Raw genomic sequence first — 23,633 nt, 5'->3', positions numbered from 1 at the left:
GAGTGGAGCGGGCGGCATGTGAGCAGGTGGCCGGATGTGCGGCGGGTGAGCGGGCGGCGGCAGGTGAGCGGGCACGCATGTGCCCAGGAACACAGACCTAGAGCTAATCTTGTCATATCTGTCAAAAAAAACGCCTGATCTGCTGCATGCTTGTTCAGGGCCTATAGCTGAAAGTATTAGAGGCAGAGGATTAGCTGAATAGCCAGGCAACTGGTATTGCTTAATTGGAAATAAATATGGGAGCCTCTGTATACCTCTCACTACAGTTCTCCTTTAAAACTGGAGAACTTACCTGATCTAGTGTGATTTGCCTTCTTAAAACAAGGAATTTGCGATAATTCAGCTTTAAGTGAACATCTGTGGTTACCTACAATGCACTGCTACTGAGTATACAAATTATCTCTTTATGCCCCTGAAGTCAGGCTTATATCCAGAACCGCTGGTGTACAGCAAGCCTACAGCTTAAAATTTTACAGAGCCACACCAACCCCACATGATCTAGAAATCCTGAGCAGCATTTTTTTTCAAAAGTATCTGCTATTGGCTGATGCATTGCCTTATAACCAATAATATACTCAGGGCTGTGGAGTTGGAGTCTGAGTTGGTGGTTTCATAAACTGAGGAGTCGAAGTCGGATGATTTTTGTACCAAATCCACAGCCCTGGTAAGTATTAGACTAAGGAGTTAGAGTCGGAGCCATTTTGAGTACCTGGAGTCGGAGGCCTCATCAACTGAGGAGTCAGAGTTGGAATCGGATGATTTTTGTACCGACTCCACAGCTCTGAATATACCACACACTGGGAGTGTAAGGAGATTTAAAACAGATTGAAGGAGAAGACACAGGAGGAAGCCCGATTTCACAGGTAAATGTATTTGCTGCCTATACCACACGCCATGAGAAGGGGGGCCACATAGATGGGAAGTCAGCTGTTGTGAAATATTCCTTTTTTTACCTTTGAAGGAATGAGGTGCTTAATGTTTGCAATATTTCAGGGGATCTTCCAACCCTAGTTTACGCTTTCATCACATCACGGCTGGACTACTGCAATGCCCTCTATGCAGGCCTTGCAAATAAAGACCTACGCTGCCTGCAGATAGTACAGAATGCTGCCGCAAGACAAGCCAATCCCGCCATTGCCACGTAACACCAATCCTTTGCTCACTACACTGGCTACCCATAACATGCAGAATCCTTTTCGAAATTGGCATGCTAACATTCAAATCCCTATAAGACCCAAGACCCTGGATACCTGAAGGATTTGTTGCAACTGAATCACACCTCCCACAACCTCAGATCAAAAGATCCAATAATTTAACCAACCCCAGAGTTCAGCTAAAAACCTTTGGAGCCAGAGCTTTCTGTCATGCTACCCCTACCCTCTGGAATGCCTTGCCAAACGTAATCAAGACAGCTCCAACCCTGGACACGTTTAAATCAAAGCTGAGAAGCCACCTGTTTAGTCTGGCATTTATGGTCCCACAACTTTTTCCCCTGTACACATCACTATGTAGTGATCTGACACAAGCTTATGTGCTTGTGGTCCTACGGGAGAAAAGCGCTTTACAAATGTTCCCTTGTTGTGGAGTCCCAGCAGGCAGTGCGCACATCATTTTCAATCGATTTCATGCTGAAATATATTGACAATTTGTGTACGGTGTGGGGAGGGATTTGATCAGGTAGATCCATCTGTTGGTCACATTGACCAATGCATGAACAGCCTAAAGGTGGCCACATACGATACAATAAAATGATCCGATTTTATGGCAATTCGATAAAAACGATCGTATCTCCTGAAAAAATCGAAAGCTTTTTTTTCATTCAACTGAAAAATCTGATCGGATTTCCCGTTTTTTCGATTTAAATCGATCCGGAATGCCAGATATTTCTCTTCAATTTCTACTAAAGATTGTATGGTGTGTGTTGGATTGTCAATTTATTAATCTACACACCCAATCAATTTTCTCAGAGTTTCCAAACATTTTTATCATAATTGAGGAAAAATTGAACAGGTGTGTGTGTGTGTGTGGTACATTGATCATATTTTTGAAATGTTACAATCAGTCAGAAAAATTGATTGCAATTCTTAAATTGAACAGATATTTAACAAATTGTATGGTGTGTGGCCACCTTAAGGCTCCCTGCACACTGCAAATCCGTTTTCCGATTCTGATTCCGATTTTCAATTCCGATATTCAACAGAAAAACTGATCAAAAAATGCAGCATGCAGTAAAGATTGAAAATCTGAATCAGAATCTGATGTAAAAACCGATTAAAAAGCGGAATCTGAATCGGAAATGCATGCAGTGTGCAAGAGGCCTAAAGGTAGCCACATATGATACAATAAAATGATCCGATTTTATGGCAATTCGATAAATATGATCAGATCTCCCGAAAAAATTGATGGCTTTTTTATCAATCAACTGAAAAATCCGATCGGATTTCCCCCCCAGCCCCCCCCTAATGTTTATCAATCTGGAATGCTAGGCATTTTTCTTAAATTTTTGAAAAGATTGTATGGTGTGTATTAGATTGTCAATGTATTACTATACGCACCCAACCAATTTTCTCAGAGTCTCCAAATTGAGTGTGTGTTACATTGGTCAGTTTTTTTGAAATGTTACAATCAGACAGAAAAATTGATTGCAATTTTTAAATTGAACAGATATTTAAAAAATTGTATGATGTGTAGCCACCTTAAAGCAGTTCAGGTAACATACAATTCTGGCTGCAAGTACAGTAAGTGCTCTACATGGAGCTAGGCTCAGGTTATTTACCTGAGGGACCCTGCAGTTTGGACTTATCTGGGGCTTCCTCCAGCCCCTTGTAGCCCATGAGGTCCTCCTAGCTCCTCTCCCAGTCTCACTGGTGGCTCTGTTAATCATCAACTTCGGGCTGAGGTCGCTCCCTCTGTGCATAGAACCCTCAGTAAAGAACATTTGTTTGTTTTTGTTTGTTTGTTTTTTATTAATTTGTTCTTTTATTTTAAATAAAATTGACTATTTCCCCCCCCCCCCCATCCCCTCCCTCCCACCGAGGTCCAATCACGGCGATCCTCTCTCATAAGCATCAGCCTATGAGAGCGATTGCTCTGTAAGCCGCTCCAGGGGACAGCCAAGTGTCAGGGCTGTCCCCAGTACAGCGCTGCAGTAGATCGAAGTGCTGTACAATCTAAACAAACGGCGGGTTTCTTTTTATTTACAGTCTGCCAGCAACCATCTCCGCTGGCAGACTGTTTACGGAGCTCTGGTCCGTCACTCAAGCAGGTATGCGCGATCCCCGCTAATCTCCTCCCCATAACTTGACGCCTTTTAGCGTTGGGCGGCGCCAATCGGCGGTCGTAGAGTGGTTAATACTAATAACGTAGAACTGAAAAGATTTCTTCATTCTCAACATGAAGTGGCATTCTACGTTAAGCATATATATATATATATTTTTTTAATTCTATGATCTCTGAGTTGAGTAATTAAAAATATCTTTTCCTTCGTAAACTTATTTCAGATAGTTGTAGAGATGCTCTGTGAGCTGTATCGGCCCTCCCTCCTGGAAGATAGACTTGGATATTCAAGGCTTGTGATGTATTTCTTATGGCTTGGTTATGTGGAGTTAAGCTATCCTCTCAATATCTTCTATTGATCGATGATGCTCTAGCCTCGCTAGGATGGCCCCACATCACGGATCAATGCCTGGGAAACAAAAGCTGTGATTTGACCATGTAGGTTCTAGTCAATCCCCTCTGTAGTGCTAACCCTCCAGATATCACCCAAGACTTAACTGGCCTGAGGCAGTTTTACTAGTTAATGCCTCAAGCCAATGACATTTAAAGACCTAATTGATAAAACGCAAAGGCTTCACCACTGGGAAATGGACAAGGTTCACTCGGCGGTTACAAGTGAAATGTTTACTATTGTTTTTCTCATTTAACCGGTATACAGAGTTACTGAGCAGGGCCATGTCTGCTTGTGCACCAATCAGCACCACGTTTAATTCCTGGGCTATAAAGTTCCTTATTTCTGCTATAGTTTTGAAGTTTTATAGGGATTTTTTATGGCCCCGCAAGCTGAAGCCATCAGTCTTATGACTGGCTTAAAGTGTACCAGAGACGATTTACTACAAAAGTTTTATACATACCTGGGGCATTCTCCAGCCCCATTCGCAGGTACAGGGGCGGACTGACAACTCCCCCAGGCAATAGGAGATTATGGGGCCCCTATACCAGTGTTTCCCACCATTCACATTATATTTTTACAGACTAAGAAATAATAATTTACTGACAACAGTAAATATTTTATATTGTGATTTTTATACTGATAAAAACCCCAGCCGAAAAATGGGTGTGGCCACACAACAGAATGTGGATGTGGTCATGGGTGGGGCAAAATATACATGACCTTAGCAGTGGTGTAAAAGGTCTGCCAGGGAAGTTTGAACTCTGCCATAGTGTTTCCCCCCAAACAACATGTAATCTGACAGCATTTAACCAAAAATCCAATTTGGCAGAGGTTCCTCCAAAATACAGATAATATGGCAGTCGTTCCCCCAAAATAGACGTTATCTGGCAGCAGTGGTTCCCCCAACATACACATAATTTGGCAGCGGCTCCCCAAAATATGCGTAATCTGGCAGCGGATCACCAAAAATACATGTAGCAGCAGTGGTTCCCCCAAAATACACAGAATCTGGAAGCAGCGGTTCCCCCATTATACACAATCTGGCAGCAGTTCCCCAAAAATACACATAATCTGGCAGCTGTTTCCCAAAATACACTTAATCTGGCAGCAGCAGTTCCCCAAAAATAGTTAATCTGGCAGCAGTTCCCCCAAAATAGGTGCCCCCAGTATAGGTAACCAGGTCAAAAGGTATCCCCAGTGGAAGTAACCAGGTCTATAGGTTTTCCCAGTGCAGGTATCCAGGTCTATAGGTGTCCCCAGAATAAATAACCAGGTCTATAGATGTCCCCAGTTAAGATAGCCAGGTCTATAGGTGTCCCCAGAATAGGTAGCCAGGTCTATGGGTGTCTCCAGTATAGGTAGCCAGGCCTATAGGTGTCCCCAGTACAGATAGTCAGGTCTTTAGGTGTCTCCTGTATAGATAGCCAGGTCTATAGGTGTCCCCAGTATATGTAGCCAGGTGGATAGGTGTCCCCAATATATGTAGCCAGGTCTATAGGTGTCCCCAGTATATGTAGCCAGGTGGATAGGTGTCCCCTGTAGCCAGATCTATAGGTGTCCTCAGTATATGTATCCAGCTGTATAGGTGTTCCCAGTATATGCAGCCAAGTGTATAGGTGTCCCTAGTATAGCCAGGTCTATAGGTGCCCTCAGTATATGTAGCTAGGTTTATAGGTGCCCTCAGTATATGTAGCCAGGTCTATAGGTGTCCTCAGTATATGTAGCCAGGTGGATAGGTGTCCCCAATATATGTAGCCAGGTCTATAGGTGTCCTCAGAATATGTATCCAGCTGTATAGATGTACCCAGTATATGCAGCCAGGTGTATAGATGTCCCCAGTATAGCCTGGTCTATAGGTGTCCCCAGTATATGCAGCCAGGTGTATAGGTGTCCCCAGTATAGCCAGGTCTATAGGTGCCCTCAGTATATGTAGCTAGGTCTATAAGTGCCCCCAGTATATGTAGCTAGGTCTATAAGTGCCCCCAGTATATGTAGCTAGGTCTATAAGTGCCCCCAGTATATGTAGCTAGGTCTATTGGTGTCCCCAGTATATGTAGCCAGGTGTATAGGTGTCTCCAGTATATGTAGCTGGGTGTATAGGTGTCCCCACTATATGTAGCCAGCTGTATAGGTGTTCCCAGTATATGCAGGCAGGTGTATAGGTGTCCCCAGTATAAGCAGGTCTATAGGTGTCCCCAGTATATAGGCTACAGCGGTGAGTCCCCCTGCCCGCTGTCAGTGCTGTGCGACACTTCAATAGTCCGGAGGGGAGAGCCAGGAAGGGGGGCCCCAAGGTGAGGGAAGGGGGGGGGGAGAGACTTCCCCTCTTCTCCGCCACTGCCCATCACCCTCTTTCACTGGCTGCCTCCCCTCCAGCTCAGGGTTCTCTGACCACGGGCCCTCGGTCCAGCCCGAATGGTCAGTCCGACCCTGCGCACGTATCATTTCCATGCCGCCGTCCTCAGTCTTCTGTATCGCCGGTACCGGGTGCCGTAACTTCCGCCAGTCTGTGCAAGAGAAGTGTGCCCTCTACGTATCTCTCCGGCAGCTGCGACCCGGTACTGGCGATCCAGAAGGCTGAGGACAGCGGCATGGGAGCAATCTGTGCACATCGGGCTGGAGGAAGCCCCAGGTATGTATAAAAGTTTTATTGTAAATCGTCTCTGGTTTCCTTTAAAGAGAAGCTGAAGTGAGAGAGATATGGAGGCTGCCATATTTATTTAATTTTAAAGAGAATCTGTAAGGAAAAAAATGCCCCTATTTGGGTACTTTAGGAGGGGGAAGCCTCAGGATCCTAATGAGGCTTCCCCTGTCCTCCTTTGTAGCCCCGATCCAGCGCTGGCACCCCCTGAAAATACGCCGGCAAGCGTATGCGTGCAGGAGCAGTAGCGCCTGCAGCACAAAGTAATATATTCTGGCATATAAGACTACTTTTTAACCCTTGAAAATCTTCTGAAAAGTCAGGGGTCGTCTTATACGCCGGGTGTCATTGATGCCGGGTGATACGCCCTATCCTGTTACCGACTCTCAGATCTCGCTGCTGAGGACTGTAGTGAAGCGGCGCAGGCGCACATGTGTGAGATCTGAAAGACGGAGAAAGGGGTAATAGGATACAAGGCAGGCCAGAAGGGTGAAAGGGGTGTGTTTTATGGGCACAGCGCAATCTATTTTTCCATACCGCTCTGATAAACGGGGAGACAAGGAGAGCTGACTAATCCACTTAGGGAGAGTTGATCAATCCAACCAGTCAATTGCCTATTTACTGTTATATACTGGTTACCACATACAGTACAGCACCAGTATCTGTTCATACATAGCACCAGTATATGATGTTCTTTTCATTTTTATTTGTTGTGCATTGGAGGAGGGGTAGTCTTATACGGCGAGTATATCCCAAACTCTATATTTTATCTGGAAAAGTTGGGGGGTCGTCTTATACGCCCAGCCGTCTAATATGCTGGAAAATACGGTACCTTTAGGAACAAGCGCAGGCACATTACCATCGTCCCTCTCACACTGTGCTGAAGAGCGGACCTGATCGGGCTTTGCTTTTTCCGCCGGAGCACGAGGGGGAAATATGGTGCTGCACCTGTGGCTGGATAGCAAAGGTAAATTGCCAGTTGCTGATGGAAGGAGCCAGCTCTGGAACACCGGGAGAGAGGATCCAGAGGGGCGGGAGCCCCCAGGGGGCATTTTTCTTTCTTAGTTCTTTTTAAGCAATACGGTTGCCTGGCCGTCCTGCTGATCCTCTGCCTCTAATACTTTAGCCATAGACCCTGAACAAGCATGCAGCAGATCAGGTGTTTTTAAAGCTCTGATTTACTGTGGTCACATCCTGCTTTAGCACATGATCATGACTAGCAAATCAGAGGCTTAAATATCTATCGCCTGATCACATGCTTCTCCATGAGTTCGACTAGACATGTCCATTACTACTAACAACCTATACATACCTTTACCATAAATGAATGTGAGCATTTTTGCTTTTAACCAATTGTGCAAAATTGTACAAGAGGAGGGCCAGTCACATGACGCATATCAGAAATACGGGAATTAATCATTTAAAGTGGATCCGAGATGAACTTTTACTCATTGCATAATTGTGTTCCTTTCCTATTGTTTATAGGGCATTCCTCAAGCCAAATACTTTTTTCTTTTTGTTTTAATACTCTAATTCCCTATAAACTAAACAGGCCACACCCACAGGTTTTCAGAGAGCCAAGGCACTTTCAGACAGTAGCAAGGGCTCATGGGAGCTCAGTCTGGGCAGGAGGAGGGGGAGGTATTACTAGCCAGAGATTTCAGAGGCAGAGGGGAGGAGGGAGGAGGAGAGGGGATTAGGTTTTTTTCACAGAAGATACAGATAAGCTTGCCTGTTTGTAATGTTTACAAAAAGCATGGCTGCTGTCATTGTATCGCAGGAAGAAATAATGATATTCTATTAAGGCTGTTTGCAGCTAGATTTGCTGTGTAAATTATGTTAACTTTAGATAAGATATATAGACAAGTTACTTGTTATAGTTAGTTTTTCATCTCAGATCCGCTTTAAGATAACTATTAGCTTGCTTTCTGAACCTTCACGTCCATACATGTGACAATGCACGGCCTTTTTCCCCAAATTTTTTTTATTATAATGATTGTTTGAAATAAATGTATTGTGTTGGCTCATTTTACCCATACACAGAGTTTTTTAACTAAATCAATAAAGTTTGGAGATATTTATTACTCATATTGGCAGTCCATAATGCTAGTTCATTAGCAGTAATTTAATGCTGATTTAGACAAATATTGATACTTTATTTAAACCCCACACTTTGTGACAGGTGTATTTTTCTCATTTGAGGAACAGCATTCTCGTTTAATAAGGGAAGTGGATGCATAACTTTGCAGAGCTGATAGTTCTTGTCCATGAATGTGTGCATTAAAACAAAAAAACCTGAAAGAGTTCTGTTACTATACCCATGGCACTTTTCACAGCAGCTTTTATGTCCCCACTCATCATACAGAGGATGGGATCATCAGATGAAACCAGAGGCTGACTTACAGTCACACACACCAAGAAGTGAGAGAGACGCAGGGATCTCTGCAAGTAAGGCAGAACAGAGCAAAGCAGGAGAGAAGAGATAGGTGGACACACACACACACACACACACACACACACACGCACGCACGCACGCACGCACGCACGCACGCACGCACACACCCCGTATACCCACACACCACACACAGTTGTGGCAAGGCATTCCTCATGGTAGGGGCAGCATAACCGAAAGCTCTGACTCGTGATTTTTGGAAGGGTTTGCAAATACAAACCTTTTGAAACCTAACTCCTGACCATTGTGCAGTGACAGAATAATTTATGTAGCATGAGTAAGGTGCTGCAGAGATTACACTGTGCTATTAACTTGAAGAAGTGGGTGAAACCCAAGAAACGCGTTGATTGTTTTTGATGTCCAATAAATGATCTTTCAACCTCCATATCGAGGTAAGACTGTTCCTTATTATCTCCCAAATTGGTAGTTAAAGCTGGCCATACACTGGCCCGATTTGCGGCCGTTTCGACAGCAGATTTGATCACTGGGATCGAATCTGCTGCCAATCGTTCACGCTAAGCGCACCCGCCGATCCGATTTCCTCCCGAAATCGGATCAGTCCGTCGATCGCGCCGTGCGGAAAAATACCGTTGATCGCCCGTGGGTAGGGAGCGCGTCGCTAGCGGCATCCGATCAGGTATACATTACCTGACGCTGGCTCCCGGGCATCTTCTCTGCGCTGCACCGCTCTGTTCCTGCTTCCATCCCAGCGTACATTAACTTCCTGTGTCACTGCAGTGACCAGGAAGTTCAAATAAAGGGCGCTCTATTTGAACTTCCTGGTCACGGAGTGACACAGTGTACGCTGGGATGGGATGCGGTGCAGCGCGGAGAAGAGGACCCGGAGCCAGCTTCAGGTAATGTATACGGGGGGGAGGGGGGACAGGCGGCAGGAGCAGCTCAACAGATTGTGATCGGTTTCAGGGTGAAACCGATTCGCAATCTGTTTGCAGTAAAGGCAGCCATACAATCCCTCTCTGATCAGATTCGATCAGATAGGGATCTGTCAGCTGGTCGATCTAATGGCAAATCGACCAGTGTATGGCTACCTTTACATTCACACTGGGGTGCCCGCCCTGTATAATTTAGTGAGGAGGGCTGGAGGAGGAGGGGCTGACCACCTCTCTAGACTCTGATAATAACCGATTTGTCACTAGTCACCCACCTACACAACAATGTGAACCGGCAGCTGTGTTACCTCTCAGACCTGGATTGCTGTATTTTTTTTTCTCCTTTATTTTGATTGTGACTGTGTCCATTTAATAAATTGACAGCTCTTGCTCTCACATCACCGCCTGTTTCTCTGCTTTGTGGCTTGATGAGAACCCTGCAGGGTTTCTGAGCTACTCTTCAGTGTTTCCTAGATCGTCTCGCAGACAAAATTAAATTAAGTAATGCTACCTGCAGGGCCCCATGATAGAAGCAGACAGAGAGGAGGCCTGCGGATTTACTGCTTACACCACTCTCGCTACGTCCTGAGCCAATTACAGCAATGATTTTCCTTATAGAGGCTCAGGAGCTGCTTGCATTGATGGGTGGATGCATCTCCTGACTGCAGACAAAGACTGTGCTTTACTTCCTCTAAAAACCCTCTCCTGCAATATATATGGAGTCTGTTATATTTGTTTTATCAGTTGGCCCAAAGATATATATTTTATCCAACGCTTTGCTTCTATGCATAGTTCATCACTTATCGTCCGTCCTATTTGTTCCAAAGTGGTTACACTTTGGATGACTGAAGATTCTTTGCAACATGACACAACAAATGTTTTCAAACACCAAACTGGCATTCGGTGGTGCAGTACGCGAGAGATACCTGCTGTGCGCTTTTTATCAGCACCTCAATGTTACAGATTGGTACATGTTGCTGAAAAGCGGACAGAAGCACACTGGTGTGAGTGAGGCCTTATGTTTCACCTCTGTACATTTTTGCTGTAGGCTACATTAGTGCCTGTGACAAACACATAGAGACTAGGCCTCTAGTGTTCACCTCTAGTGTTTGTCCCGGGACAGACGTGCCCCAGGAGAGAAGAGACTGGATCAGATTTGATCTGAGAGGAATCTATGGGCAGCACCGTGGCGTAGTGGTTAGCGCTCTCGCCTTGCAGCGCTGGGTCCCCGGTTTGAATTTCAGCCAGGTCAACATCTGCAAGGAGTTTGCATGTTCTCCCCGTGTCAGTGGGTTTCCTCCAGGCACTCCGGTTTCCTCCCACAGCCAAAAAACATACAGATAAGTTAATTGGCTTCCCCTCGAATTGGCTCTAGACTACAATACATACACTACACAATATAGACATATGACTAGGGGAGGGACTAGATTGTGAGCTCCTTTGAGGGATAGTTAGTGACAAGACTTTATATACTCTGTACAGCTCTGTGGAAGATGTTAGCGCTATATAAATACTAAATAATAATCTGTGTGATGGTGGAATCTGGTGGCCACCTTAAAGAGGAACTTTAACCAATGTTTGAACTTCATACTGATCAGCAGCAGATATCCCCTTTTACCTTTTCTCTGTGTGGCTGATATTGTGGTGAGACCCCTCCCACAGTGTGATGTCAGGACCATGGTCCTAACTAACATTTTGCTTTCTGTGACATTGTGGGAAATAATGTCTTTTTACAACTGCCAAGCAAGCTATATCTCCCTCTGTGCATAGAACTCTTAGTAATGAACATTCCGTACAGATCATCTGGCAGAACTAAAGACCCCCAAAGCAGCTGCTGGAGAGATATGCAATGAGCGCACTTCTCCTGCGTAGCCGGCTGCGACTGACATTAGTGACGGGATCCGGTTTCTGAAGCTGCGGGCAGTGGAAGACTGCAGCGTGGGAGCGATCAGAGCGGATGGGGCTGGAGGAAGCCCAAGGTATGTACTTTATACATTTTTTTTTTTACTGTTAGAGCTCTGAGTCCCTTTAAAAGCCATTTTCTGCAAGGAAAGTGTTTTATGGCTGCAATTCCTTATACGTGAGGCTTACTCTATAGTCTGACCCAGTCCCGACCCGACAGAATCTGTCACTTGCATACCTGATGATTAACTCTTTCAGGCAGAGAAAGTAAAAAAGGAACACAGCCTAGTTATTTGTGTGCTTGGCACTGTACATACCCATGTCTATCTCATCATGTCACTTCCGGTAAAATAACCTTCTTAAAGAGGAACTCCAGTGAACATTTTACTGCTGGCAGGTGATGTAGCTGCTGCATGGTTTGTGGCAGTTGGAAACAGCTGTAACAGCTATTTCCCACAAAAGTTCAAACTTTTCTTGTGGGAGGGGTTACTTGTGGGAGGGGTTTCACCACAATATCAGTCATACAGCGCCCCCTGATGGTCTGTTTGTGAAAAGGAATATATTTCTGATGTAAAAGGGGGTATCAGCTACTGATTGGGATAAAGTTCAATTTTTGGTCTGAGTTTCTCTTTAAAGGGGAACTGAAGTAAAAGGTATACGGAGGCTGCCATATTTATTTCCTTTTAATCAATACCAGTTGCTTGGCAGCCCTGCTGGTCTATTCCTCTGCAGTAGTATCTGAATAACACCAGAAACAAGCATGCAGCTAATCTTGTCAGATCTGACTTTAAAGTCTGAAACACCTGATCTGCTGCATGCTTGTTCAGGGGCTATGGTTAATAGTATTAGAGGCAGAGGATCAGCAGGGCTGCCAGACAACTGGTATTGCTTAAAAGGAAATAAACATGGCAGCCTCCATATACCTCTCTCTTCAGTTCCCCTTTAAGGGTAACAATTGTTATAATTTATTGTGTTCAGTGCAAATCCAACATATGATTATTCTTATTAGCTATTTATATCGTTCTTGACACACGTTCAGACATTGAACTGTTTCCCAGCAGGTCTTCCAGCCTAATCTAAACGTAATGCGCTATCACAAACGGTTTGGATATTTGTTTCCCGTTGAAGTGAAGCCCTGCATAGCTGTAATGTGCTCACTGACATTCACTCACTCCAGTCTTCCCACAGCAGCATGTCTTATGTGCCAGTTCACTCCATCCTTGGCATACCAATGAAATCATTTTATTTTTCCTCCGAGGAAGCAGCAGGGGGCGCTGCGGCACTGATTAGCATGAAGATGAATTGGGCTCTAGATAAAATCCTGTTTCTTATTTTGACTTAGAGATCTGATTGATTAGGAATCACGATTTGTTTGTCATTTAACGATTCCTAATTTCATTAGTATGTGTATAAACTGGAGATTGTCTGAGAAATACCAACCGTGATGTCTCAGTTTATTTGAGAACCGGGGGCCTGGATCTGGCAGCAACGGCCCTGTGTGGTCTAATTAAAACATAAAAAAATACCGCAGAGGAAATCAATTTGCCTGGCTTGGAAGGTGTTATTTTCTGATAGGCTGGAAATAAAACAAAAGTAACTGGAGTAAGATGTATTGTATCTTTACACAGTGACATACAGAGATGATCCCATATCTACTGAAAATAGAGCATTTCATGGCCATTTTTAGTTAAAAGTGACATCAACTTAATCTGGTCAAATGATTTTTTTTTTTATATTTTATGCATAAAATATTTGGTTTGCTCCACCCAGTGGAGGCAGTGGGATTAAGGCATATTAGCACCAATTATTGTTAGCAGTGATATTTAATGCCCCCCCCCCCCCCCCAATGCCTAACACTAACCTCCCTCCTAGTGCCTAATGCTAACCTCCCTCCTAATGTGTAACCATAACCTCTCCTCCTGATACCTAACACTAACCTCCCTCCTAATGCCTAACACTAACCTCCCTCCTAATGCCTAACACTAACCTCCCTCCTAATGCCTAACACTAACCTCCCTCCTAATGCCTAACACTAACCCCTCTCATAATGCCTAACACTAACCTCCCTCCTAATGCCTAACACTAACCTCCCTCCTAATGCCTAACACTAACCTCCCTCCTAATGCCTAACACTAACCTCCCTCCTAATGCCTAACACTAACCTCCCTCCTAATGCCTAACACTAACCTCCCCACCTAATTTCTAACACTAACACCCTCCTAATGCCTAATACTACTTCTTCTCTTAAAGGGAAGGTCCAAGCAAAATAAAAAAATGAGTTTCATTTACCTGGGGCTTCTACCAGCCCCATGCAGCCATCCTGTGCCCTCCTAGTCACTCACTGCTGCTCCAGTCCCCCACTGGCAGCTTGCCGACCTCGGAGGTCGGCAGGCAGCATTGCGTACATTTTTACGCATTCCCGCTAGTGCAGGAACATTAACACATACATTTTTACGCGTTACTGGTTCAATGCGTAAAAATGTACGCACTGAACCAGCAACGCGTAAAAATGTATGTGTTAATGTTCCTGCACTAGCGGGAATGCGTAAAAATGTACGCAATGCGGCCCGCCGACCTCCGAGGTCGGCAAGCTGCCAGCGGGGGACTGGAGCAGCAGTGAGTGACTACGAGGGCACAGGATGGCTGCATGGGGCTGGTAGAAGCCCCAGGTAAGTGAAACTCATTTTTTTTATTTTGCTTGGACCTTCCCTTTAAAGAGTAACTGTCAGGCTACAAAAGCTAATTTAAACCTCTATTCTCCTGTGTTAAACAGTTTAGAAGGAAGCCAAAAAGGCATTACTGAAGATAAAAATCTCTCTTACATTTGATGTGTGCTTATCAGCAAAGTTGTTATTCCCAAGCTCTTAAGAAGACGCAAGCCGCATACCATACTGCAAAGCATTCTGGGGCTCTCCCCTCGGCTGCTAATGAGAAGTTACAGGGTCAAGTAACAATAGCATGTAACTCAGTCCAGTGCACAGCACTGATAAATCTCCAGGCAGAGTACACTGCAGGAGTCCGCTATTGTTCTTAGCCACATGGCTAATTAATATTTACTGCACACTAGTGTTATTCAGTATGAGCTTTTCTGTGATCAGGAAGCAGGGAGGACATGAGGACACATTTGGCTTCATAGGAGACAGACAAACATGGAACCTGCCATGAGCTGTCAGGAGCATCATTCTCTGCATATACTATATAAAAATTCTGTGAAATCCAAACGTGGACAGTGAAATGCATATGTAATGTAAGTACAGCCTATATTTAGCTACTGATATATGTGTTTATTTTCTCTGAGACCTTATACCTAACAGCTCCTCTTTAATGCCTGACACTAACCTCCCACCTAATTCCTAAAACGAACCTCCCACCTAATGCCTAACATTAGTCTTCCACCGAATGCTAACCTGCCCTCCTGCCTAACACTAACACCCTCCTAATGCCTAACACTAACCTCCCTCCTAATGCCTAACACTAACCTCCCCTCCTAATGCCCAACACTAACCTCCCTCCTAATGTCCAACACTAACCTCCCCTCCTAATGCCCAACACTAACCTCCTCTCCTAATGCCTAACACTAACCTCCCTCCTAATGCCTAACACTAACCTCCCCCTCCTAATGCCCAACACTAACCTCCCTCCTAATGCCTAACACTAACCTCCCTCCTAATGCCTAACACTATCTCCCCTCCTAATGCCTAACACTAACCTCCCCTCCTAATGGCTAACACTGACCTCCCTGCTAATGCCTAACACTAACCTCCTCTCCTAATGTTTAACCCTAACCCCTCCTATTAATGCCTAACACTAACCTCTCTCCTAATGCCCAACACTGACCTCCCCTCCTAATGCCTAACACTTACCTCCCCTCCTAATGCCAAACACTTACCTCCCCTCCTAATGCCGAACACTAACCTCCCCTCCTAATGCCAAACACTTACCTCCCCTCCTAATGCCTAACACTGACCTCCCCTTCTAATTCCTGACAGTAACCTCCCTGCCCCCCCTTCCCCCAGATAGTTGTTTAGATGCTAATAATGTAAATTATATTATTATTATTATTATTATAATATTAGTCTAATTATTATTACATTTTGGTTTCTCTTTAAGGTGGTTGCTCAGATGTTATATTCATTATCCGTACTACACATACAATTCATTATATCAGAAGTTTTTTTGTTCACTTCAAGTTTGCTTTAAAGGACAACTGTAGTAAGAATATGGAGGCTGCCATATTTATTTCCTTTTAAACAATAACAGTTACCTGGCAGCCCTGCTGACCTATTTGGCTACAGCAGTGTCTGAATCACACCAGAAACAAGCATGTAGCTAATCTTGTCAGATCTGCCAATAATGTCAGAAACAGCTGAGCTGCTGCATGTTTGTTCAGGGTCTATAGATAAAAGTATTAGAGGCAGAGGATCAGCAAAATAGCTGGTATTGCTTAAAAGGAGATAAATATGGCAGCCTCCGTATCCTGCTCACTACAGTTGTGCTTTTAGTGGAGCTTAACTTCGATGTGCAGTTCTGTGTCTGTAACAAGTGTCTACAATGTCCCAGAATTTGTGTATGTGCTGACGCCTTATTTTTGTCTACTAAGGTGCGCTCGATCGCTGTGTGATGGGAATCACGGCCGTGGAGATACTCAATGCCTGCGATGAAGCTGTCCCGGCCGCTGTCGACGCTCTCAGCCACTCTGCTGTCAATCTAAAGCAGGCGATGACCAGGCGAAGTCTGGCAGCACTGAAAACCGTGGCACACCACAAACTCCAGACTCTCGCCACCAACCTCCTGGCATCAGAAGCTTCAGACAAAGTGAGTCTTTTAGTTGTTATCAGTTCTCTTCCCTGCCCCCTTTTTTTTACCACTTAAAGGGACACTTAAGTAAAAAAAAAAATGAGTTTTACTCACCTGGGGCTTCCAATAGACACCTGCAGCAGTCCGGTGCCCTCGCCGTCTCCCTCCGATCCTCCTGGCCCCGCCGGCAGCCACTTCCTGTTTTGGTGATAGGAGCTGACAGGCTGAGGACGCGAGTGATTCTTCGCGTTCCTGGCCACAATAGTGCCATCTATGCTGCTATAACATACATCATATACCATATAGCAGCATAGAGGGTGCTAATGTGTCTGGAAACGCGAAGAATCACTCGCGTCCCCAGCCTGTCAGCTCTTGTCACCGAAACAGGAAGTGGCTGCCGGCGGGGCCAGGAGGATCGGAGGGAGACGGCGAGGGCACCGGACAGCTGCAGGGGGCTATTGGAAGCCCTAGGTGAGTAACACTCATTTTTTTTTTTTGTTTGACTTAAGTGTCCCTTTAAGTACCAGCGGTCTCTGCCCCCTTAATCACCAGAGACCAGTGGTAAAAGAAACGGCAGAATACCGACAAATCGCTGCACATACCTGCCGTAATCGATGTTCATGCCTCATGCCGGAAACCTCAGCCACCCCTCTATGACGGCAGAGTTCCTGTGAGCCGGTCAGGAGCTGCTTTCATTAGTTCCTGACCCTGCCTATCAATGGAAGCCAATGGGAGCTGCTTATGTTGATAGACAGGGTCAGGAGCCAATGAAATCTGCTCACGACAGAGCGGGTGGGCTGCGGTGGGGAGACAGCAGCAAGATCGTGGGGAGCGGCGAGAACGTGCGGCGTCGGTGTATTGAAATCTACGCCCTGGCAACCAGATAGTCATCAAAACAGGGTGTAAATTTCAATTAGCGCGGTTCTTAACTAGCTAAGGTATGTACACACGTCCAGCAAAGTGCATGATCAACCCCACGACAAACTGTTTACACAACTTGTATTTTCCACGCACCAACCAACTGAACGACCAACTCATTTACATGTTGCGCCCACAAGTGAAATGACGAACTGCACAACATGGCCGCTTTCAAAACTACTACGTAGTTTAAATGATGTTGTACACACGCGGCCAACTGCTTGATATCAGCCCAACAGTTGAGTGAGTTGATCCGTCGGATGCATTGAGCAAAAACCGCCTGTATCAGTTGCTCGTCTAGTCGTTTGCCACATGTACACACACCTGATTGTCATCCAACAGACCAAAATCAGAAGACAATCGGGCTGTTTGGTTGAGCATGTGTACGGGCATATGTACATTTTAACCCTTTTTTTTTTTTGCCTGTTTACAATAACTGTCTGTTACACCATAAAATGGCTGTGATAAGCTTACTTATATAGTCAGAAAACAAAGGGACCCTTACCCTTACTTTTGGTAGCGTTTTTAGAACCGCTTGCGGATGTGGAAACACTTGGGTAATGTATTTCAATGGGCTGGTGCACACCAGAGCGGTAGGCGTTTTGCAGAAACGCATACTCCCGGGCTGCAGCATTTTTTGGATTTCGGAGGAGTTTCTGCCTCCAATGTTAAGTATAGGAAAAACGCAAAACGCTTGATAAAACGCTAGATCAGAGCGGTTTTCCAGGCGTTTTTGTTACAGTAGCTATTCAGTAAGAGTTTTACTGTAACAATATCTGTAATCTGCTACACAAAACCGCAAAATGCTTCATAATAGAAAAAAATAATAGAAAAAACGCTTCAAAAACTGGACATTAGCCTCACAAGTTCTCAAACATGCACTCTGTTTTATCAGGTACACCTGGTTGGTTGATTGCTTCCACAAATAACTAATCAGTCAATCACATGATAGCAACTTGGTGCGTTTAGGCATCTACTGTACATGTGGTTAAAACAAGTTTCTGAAGTTCAAGCAGAGTTTCAGCATGCAATAATCACAAACGTGCTGGAACCCCCTGCCACGCCCCCAAATGTTAGATGGACACCTCGTTTCACCCCCCCACCTCCGTGCCCCCCCCCCCTGAATTTCGATGCTGTTTTTCCTTATTGTTATTGCCGCCCTATGTTGTCGCCAGCGTATTGCATTGCACATGGGCCACATGTGTGACGTCACGCACTCACCCCATGTGCAGAATGCCAGGTGAAGTATTACCGTCTTTCCCCGAAAATAAGACAGTGTCTTATATTCATTTTTGCTCTAAAAGATGTGCTAGGGCTTATTTTCAGGGATGTCTTATATTTCTATCAGGAAGTGTCTCTCGGTAGAACATTTCCTGTTCCTTTGTACTGTGCTTTTTCTGGATTTAAAGGTATGCTACTGTACTGATCAGGCACCTGCCCTGTCTTCCCTGCACACAGCTGGTAAGCTTGCTGTGTGCTGGGATGACAGGACTGGTGCCCAATCGGCACTGCACCGCTGTGTCCCCACTTGCTGGCTGCCTTTTCCTCCTCTTTAACTTCCGCTAGGGCTTATATTCGGGGTAGGGCTTATATTTAAAGCAAGCTCAAAATTCCAGCTAGTGCTTATTTTCAGGGTAGGTCGTATTTTCGGGGAAAGAGGGTATGCACGGGCACCGTCAGGTCCATCTAACATTAGGGGGACAGCGGTGGTATTTGCACGCTCTTGTCAGTCCCCCTTGTACACTGCAGAGACACGCAATCTGTTGAAGGAAGTGGTACTGACCCAGAAGTACCATTGCCGTTCTCGTGCCAATTTAAAAAAAAGTAACTAGAGAGGAATGGGAGACCTGGTGTGCCTGATATGACGGTGAGGGAAATCCTGAGAAGGTAAGTAATGCAGATCTGTTATTTTTCTGACAGGTCATTTATGCAAGTTCAGGGGTACTTTTAGGTAGCCACACATCTAGTGATGATGGGCAGATTTGACCAAGAGGCAAATATCTCTCTAATCGAATCTGATTAGAGAGGCTTCCCGTACACCACAGGCCTATTCCTGATCAATTTCATGCTATCCTCTGCTGGTTTCTGGGCGCACCCTGTTCTTCATACACACATGCGACGCGGTTGCCTAGTAACGTCGCCGCGTGTATGCCGTCTGACATCATACGCACGCCCTTACTAGGAAACCACGTGCGGTGCGTGTGTATGTAGAGCAGAGCCAACGCGGACTAGTGGAGGTCGGCGGCGGCCAGGTAATGTATAACATGCACGCGGGTGGGGGAAGGGGCACTTATCACTGTGGGGACGTCGCCCCGGGTGTTTTGTTGTGTTTGTCGATCCTCTCAAAATTACATGCCTTTCCCGCCGCACACCCAGGGGAGCAAGTCGGACCAACATCTTGCAGCATGTCCGATCGACAACGCGATCAATTTCGTCCTGAAATTGTTCACATTGTTGGTCCGGCATGCACTTGGCGGCACAGATTGTGTTATAATAATAGAATCTGATAGTTGATGGGCCGCCAAGTCACCTGATATATGGCTGCCTTTATGACTTTAGCTATAGATTAGCCAACTTTTACAGCATACTGTGGCTCATAGCATGTAATCATGCGATATGCGAACACACACAGTGCTCAGATCCTGGAAGAGTTTGATAAGCGTTGGCAGCCATTATGTGTTCTCCTGCATGTCCCGCTTGTAACGCGGCAGGTTTTTATAGCGCAATTAGGAGTAATAGCGAGAGATCTGCTGTCCCCTCTCCTCCGCAATGCTGGTGACTTGCACGTCAGCCTCGGAGCCGGGTAATTGTTGCCTGGCTTGCTGTGGAAAACAATTACAGAGGAGAGAAAGCTTAAGACGGTGAATCTGCCAGGGAGATAATCACGTTATGAAAAATGTATGCTGATGGATTCATTAGGAGGCGTTGGGGCTGCCCACCCGTGGAGATGCCGCAGTTTGCCGGAGCGGATTGTGGCCTGGATGCCACGCGCTAGCAGATGATTATAAGAATCACCACAGAGAAGTGATTATTGCTTTATGTAAATGCCCTGGTGAAGGCCATCATTGTGTGATTGCCCTTATGAGCAGGAAGCTAGGTCACCTGTGCAGGGAAGTAAACAAGAGATAAGCAGTGGAGAGGTTTACGTAACCGCTGTATGTTGTATTGCATTGCAAAGTGTTTTTCCAAGGAGACAGCACCCAGGTATGAAGGCGTGCACACACACCTGATTCCTTCAAATGACGCCTCGTCAGACCCAATCGCGTGGCGGCCGTTCTGACGACAGTATCGCTGTGTGTACAATCTGTCAGCAGCCTGATGAGGCTGGTTTTGACCGTTTCGCCGAGCGCATTAGCCAAAACCAGCCTGATCAGCCTGCCGCCAGACTGAACACACGGGCAAGCTGTCGTCAGAATGGCCCCCCGCGGGCGGGTCTGACGACCCGTCGTTTGAAGGAATCAGGCGTGTGTACTCACCTTAAAGAGAACCCGAGGTGGGTTTTAAGAATATGATCTGCATAAAGAGGCTGGATCTGCCTATACAGCCCAGCCTCTGTTGCCATCCCAAACCTCCCTAAGGTCCCCCTGCACTCTGCAATCACTCCATAAATCACAGCCACGCTGCTGACAAACAGCTTGTCAGAGCTGGCTGTGTTTATCTCTATAGTGTCAGTCTGCTGCTCTCCCCGCCTCCTGCAGAACTCCAGTCCCCGCCTGCATCCCTTCGCTCCCTGCTGATTGGAGGGAAGGGACGGGGGCAGGGACCGGAGCTATGCAGGAGGGGGGGGGGGGGGGAGCAGCTGAGACTGACACTACAGATGTAAACACAGCCTCACAGCATGGCTGTGATTTATGAGGGATTGCAGAGTGCAGGGGGACCTTAGTGGGGTTTGGGATAGCAACAGAGGCTGGGCTGTACAGGCAGATCCAGCCTCTGTATGCAGATAACATTCTTTAAACACACCTCGGGTTCTCTTTAAAGAGAACCTGTACGGAGTAAAAATATTTAAAATAAACACATGAGGTAACTTTAAATGAACATTCCATAGTTACCTTGCCATCATTTCCTCTCAGAAGCTCACCATTTTCTTCTGACAATAATCCCTTCCAGTTCTGACAATATTTTGTCAGATCTGAAATATATCAGTTGCTCTCAGTAAAATATCAGTTGCTGTCAGTTATAGCTGAGAGGAAAACTGATGTACCAGGTAATGTCCATGTTTCCCTATGGCTCAAGTGGGCGATGTTACAGTTTAACTGTGTGCTGACCAGAAAGCTTTTATGGCTAATGGCCATTTTCAAAATGGAGGACGGAAAATTCCCTTGATCACAGTGAACAAACAGGACGCGGGACAGGAGAAAGACACTGAGGAGTAGACTACATGGAAGGTAAGTATGACTTGTGTATGCTTATTTTGACTTTTAATTTTCAGTTCAGGTTTTCTTTAAGAACCTGAAAATTAGCCGGTGACTGGCCACCACCGGATTCCCAGGTTGCGGTATGTTTTGGGGCAGTGCAGCAGGAAGTAATTATCGTCCTTGATGGTATTTTGCTCACAATGTTTGCACAGTCTCTCCTCCCTGGGTTTGTACGTCTGTCTGTGTCTCCCAGACTCTATTTCGAGGTTCTGAGCACTCAGTCTGTGTAGACGCTAAGGATTTTCCTCTCTTGAGCGTTTTGGAGGTTTTCCAGGTATTTTGTATCCTCTCTGAAGGGACTGGTATATGGTTAGATTTTGTTTTATTTCATTCCTCCATTTATCTACATAATCCTCTTTGCTGTGGTGTGCTTTATCCTGTGTTTACATATTAGCTGCTCTGCCGAGACCATCAGCTGACACAGCTCAGAGATCACATTACAGTTGTGAGTAGTCACAGATGAGCGGGGATTAGAGAGGCTAAACTCTCTAAATACATACAGAGTGCATTTCTCTCATTTCTCTGTGTTTTCCTTCTGTCCTGTGCAAGAGTTTAGGTCCACTTTAACCTGGGTGAACTGGTGGGAGTATGCAGTATGTTGTTGGATGTTGAGATGGATTGGATTTCTGGCAGATGTACGGTTTGGTGTTGAGGCCACATTATTCAATGTTGGTCCCATCTCACAATAATGTATTTTTCCATTTAGCCTCAGAATCTTCATGGTGCACTTTGGTAAAGCTTAACCAAGACAGTTGCACCACAACTGTCACCTTTGTAGAGCACTTGTGATGTTCTGCCAAGCACAACGTGATCTCATTTTGCCACAAAGTCCTCTAGCTTCTTTATGATTGCCATAGGCCTCTTGGTAGCCCCACAGCCAGTTCTAGTTACAATGGGGGTTCCTGAGTAAAACTAGCCTGGAGGCCTTTGTGACAGACCCCTCCCGAAGCAGTATTCGTTTCTGCCAATTCTCCCCAACTTTATTCGAGTCTCCGAGGCAACGGCGTAGCGACTCGCCTGTCCCAAATGACCGAACTAAAAAGGTATAGAAAGGTGATATAAATAGTTTAGCCTAGGACTAACAGTTCAGCTACATACACACCTTGGATAGTCCAAGCCATAGTCATAGCCAAAACGATTGTTGCTGATTTTTGTGTAGTATCCAAATCTATAACCGTGCAAGAGCAAAGTCCTTGGACTTGGCTACTGTTCACTTTGGCTCTTGTTCTCTGGGGAGCTATGTTATCTGTAAACTTGCATAGCTTCTCACTCAAACCAGCAGGTGGTCTACATAAATATCATATTTTCATCTGTGGTGCTTAAAGTGAACCTCCAGACTAAAAATCAACTCAGCAGCACTGAAAAGGCTTAGTGTTTCTTTAACAGTTTCACAGCATCAGAACTTTGTTTCTCTTATCCAAGCCTCAATTTTAGCTGCACAGAAGAAAACTGCCCGGGCTTTTTTCCCCTGATGCTGTGCAAAGCATGATGGGATTTCTGATGATGTTGTTCTCGTTCTGCTGTTTTGGTGCAAATTTTTTTTTTTTTTTTTTTTTACATTTTGAATTTGACATTTGAAGCCTAGCGTGTGCAGCTGGGAGGGGTTATCAGGACACAGGACAGTTGGAACTGTGTCTCCTGCTCCTTGTCACCACCTTTCAACCAAAAAGATGGCTGCCCCCATGACAAAGATGGATGCCCCCATGAATCACAAACATTTGCCTGTTCTTTTAAAACAGGGTGGGTAAATTTTTTTATTACCTATCTACTCTAATTAACATAACTGTAACTTAATGACAGTATGTTTGTTTAGGCTGAAGTTTCCCTTTAAAGAGACTATTAAAAAAAACACCCTCTGGGGGATACTTACCTCGGGAGGGGGAAGCCTCAGGATCCAAATTGGTGTACTGGTTAAGGGCTCTGCCTCTGACACAGGAGACCAGGG

The 23,633-nt window shown here is 45.4% G+C and overlaps 1 protein-coding gene across 4 annotated transcripts in view; it reads left to right on the top strand.

Moving 5' to 3' along the window:
• WDR7 (WD repeat domain 7) overlaps positions 1 to 23,633 on the top strand; it is a 516,060-nt gene that overhangs the window by 101,721 nt on the left and 390,706 nt on the right. For all 4 annotated transcript variants that reach the window (XM_068251301.1, XM_068251300.1, XM_068251299.1 and 1 more), the window contains one exon: positions 16,156 to 16,370. In XM_068251301.1, the coding sequence (XP_068107402.1) occupies positions 16,156 to 16,370 (215 nt within the window). The remainder of the gene's footprint in view (positions 1 to 16,155; positions 16,371 to 23,633) is intronic.

The sequence above is a fragment of the Hyperolius riggenbachi genome, chromosome 1 (assembly GCF_040937935.1).
Source record: "Hyperolius riggenbachi isolate aHypRig1 chromosome 1, aHypRig1.pri, whole genome shotgun sequence".
In the NCBI taxonomy this organism is placed as follows: Eukaryota; Metazoa; Chordata; class Amphibia; order Anura; family Hyperoliidae; genus Hyperolius; species Hyperolius riggenbachi.
The sequence above is the reverse complement of the archived record's forward strand: the minus strand, read 5'-3'. Positions and strand labels throughout refer to the sequence as shown.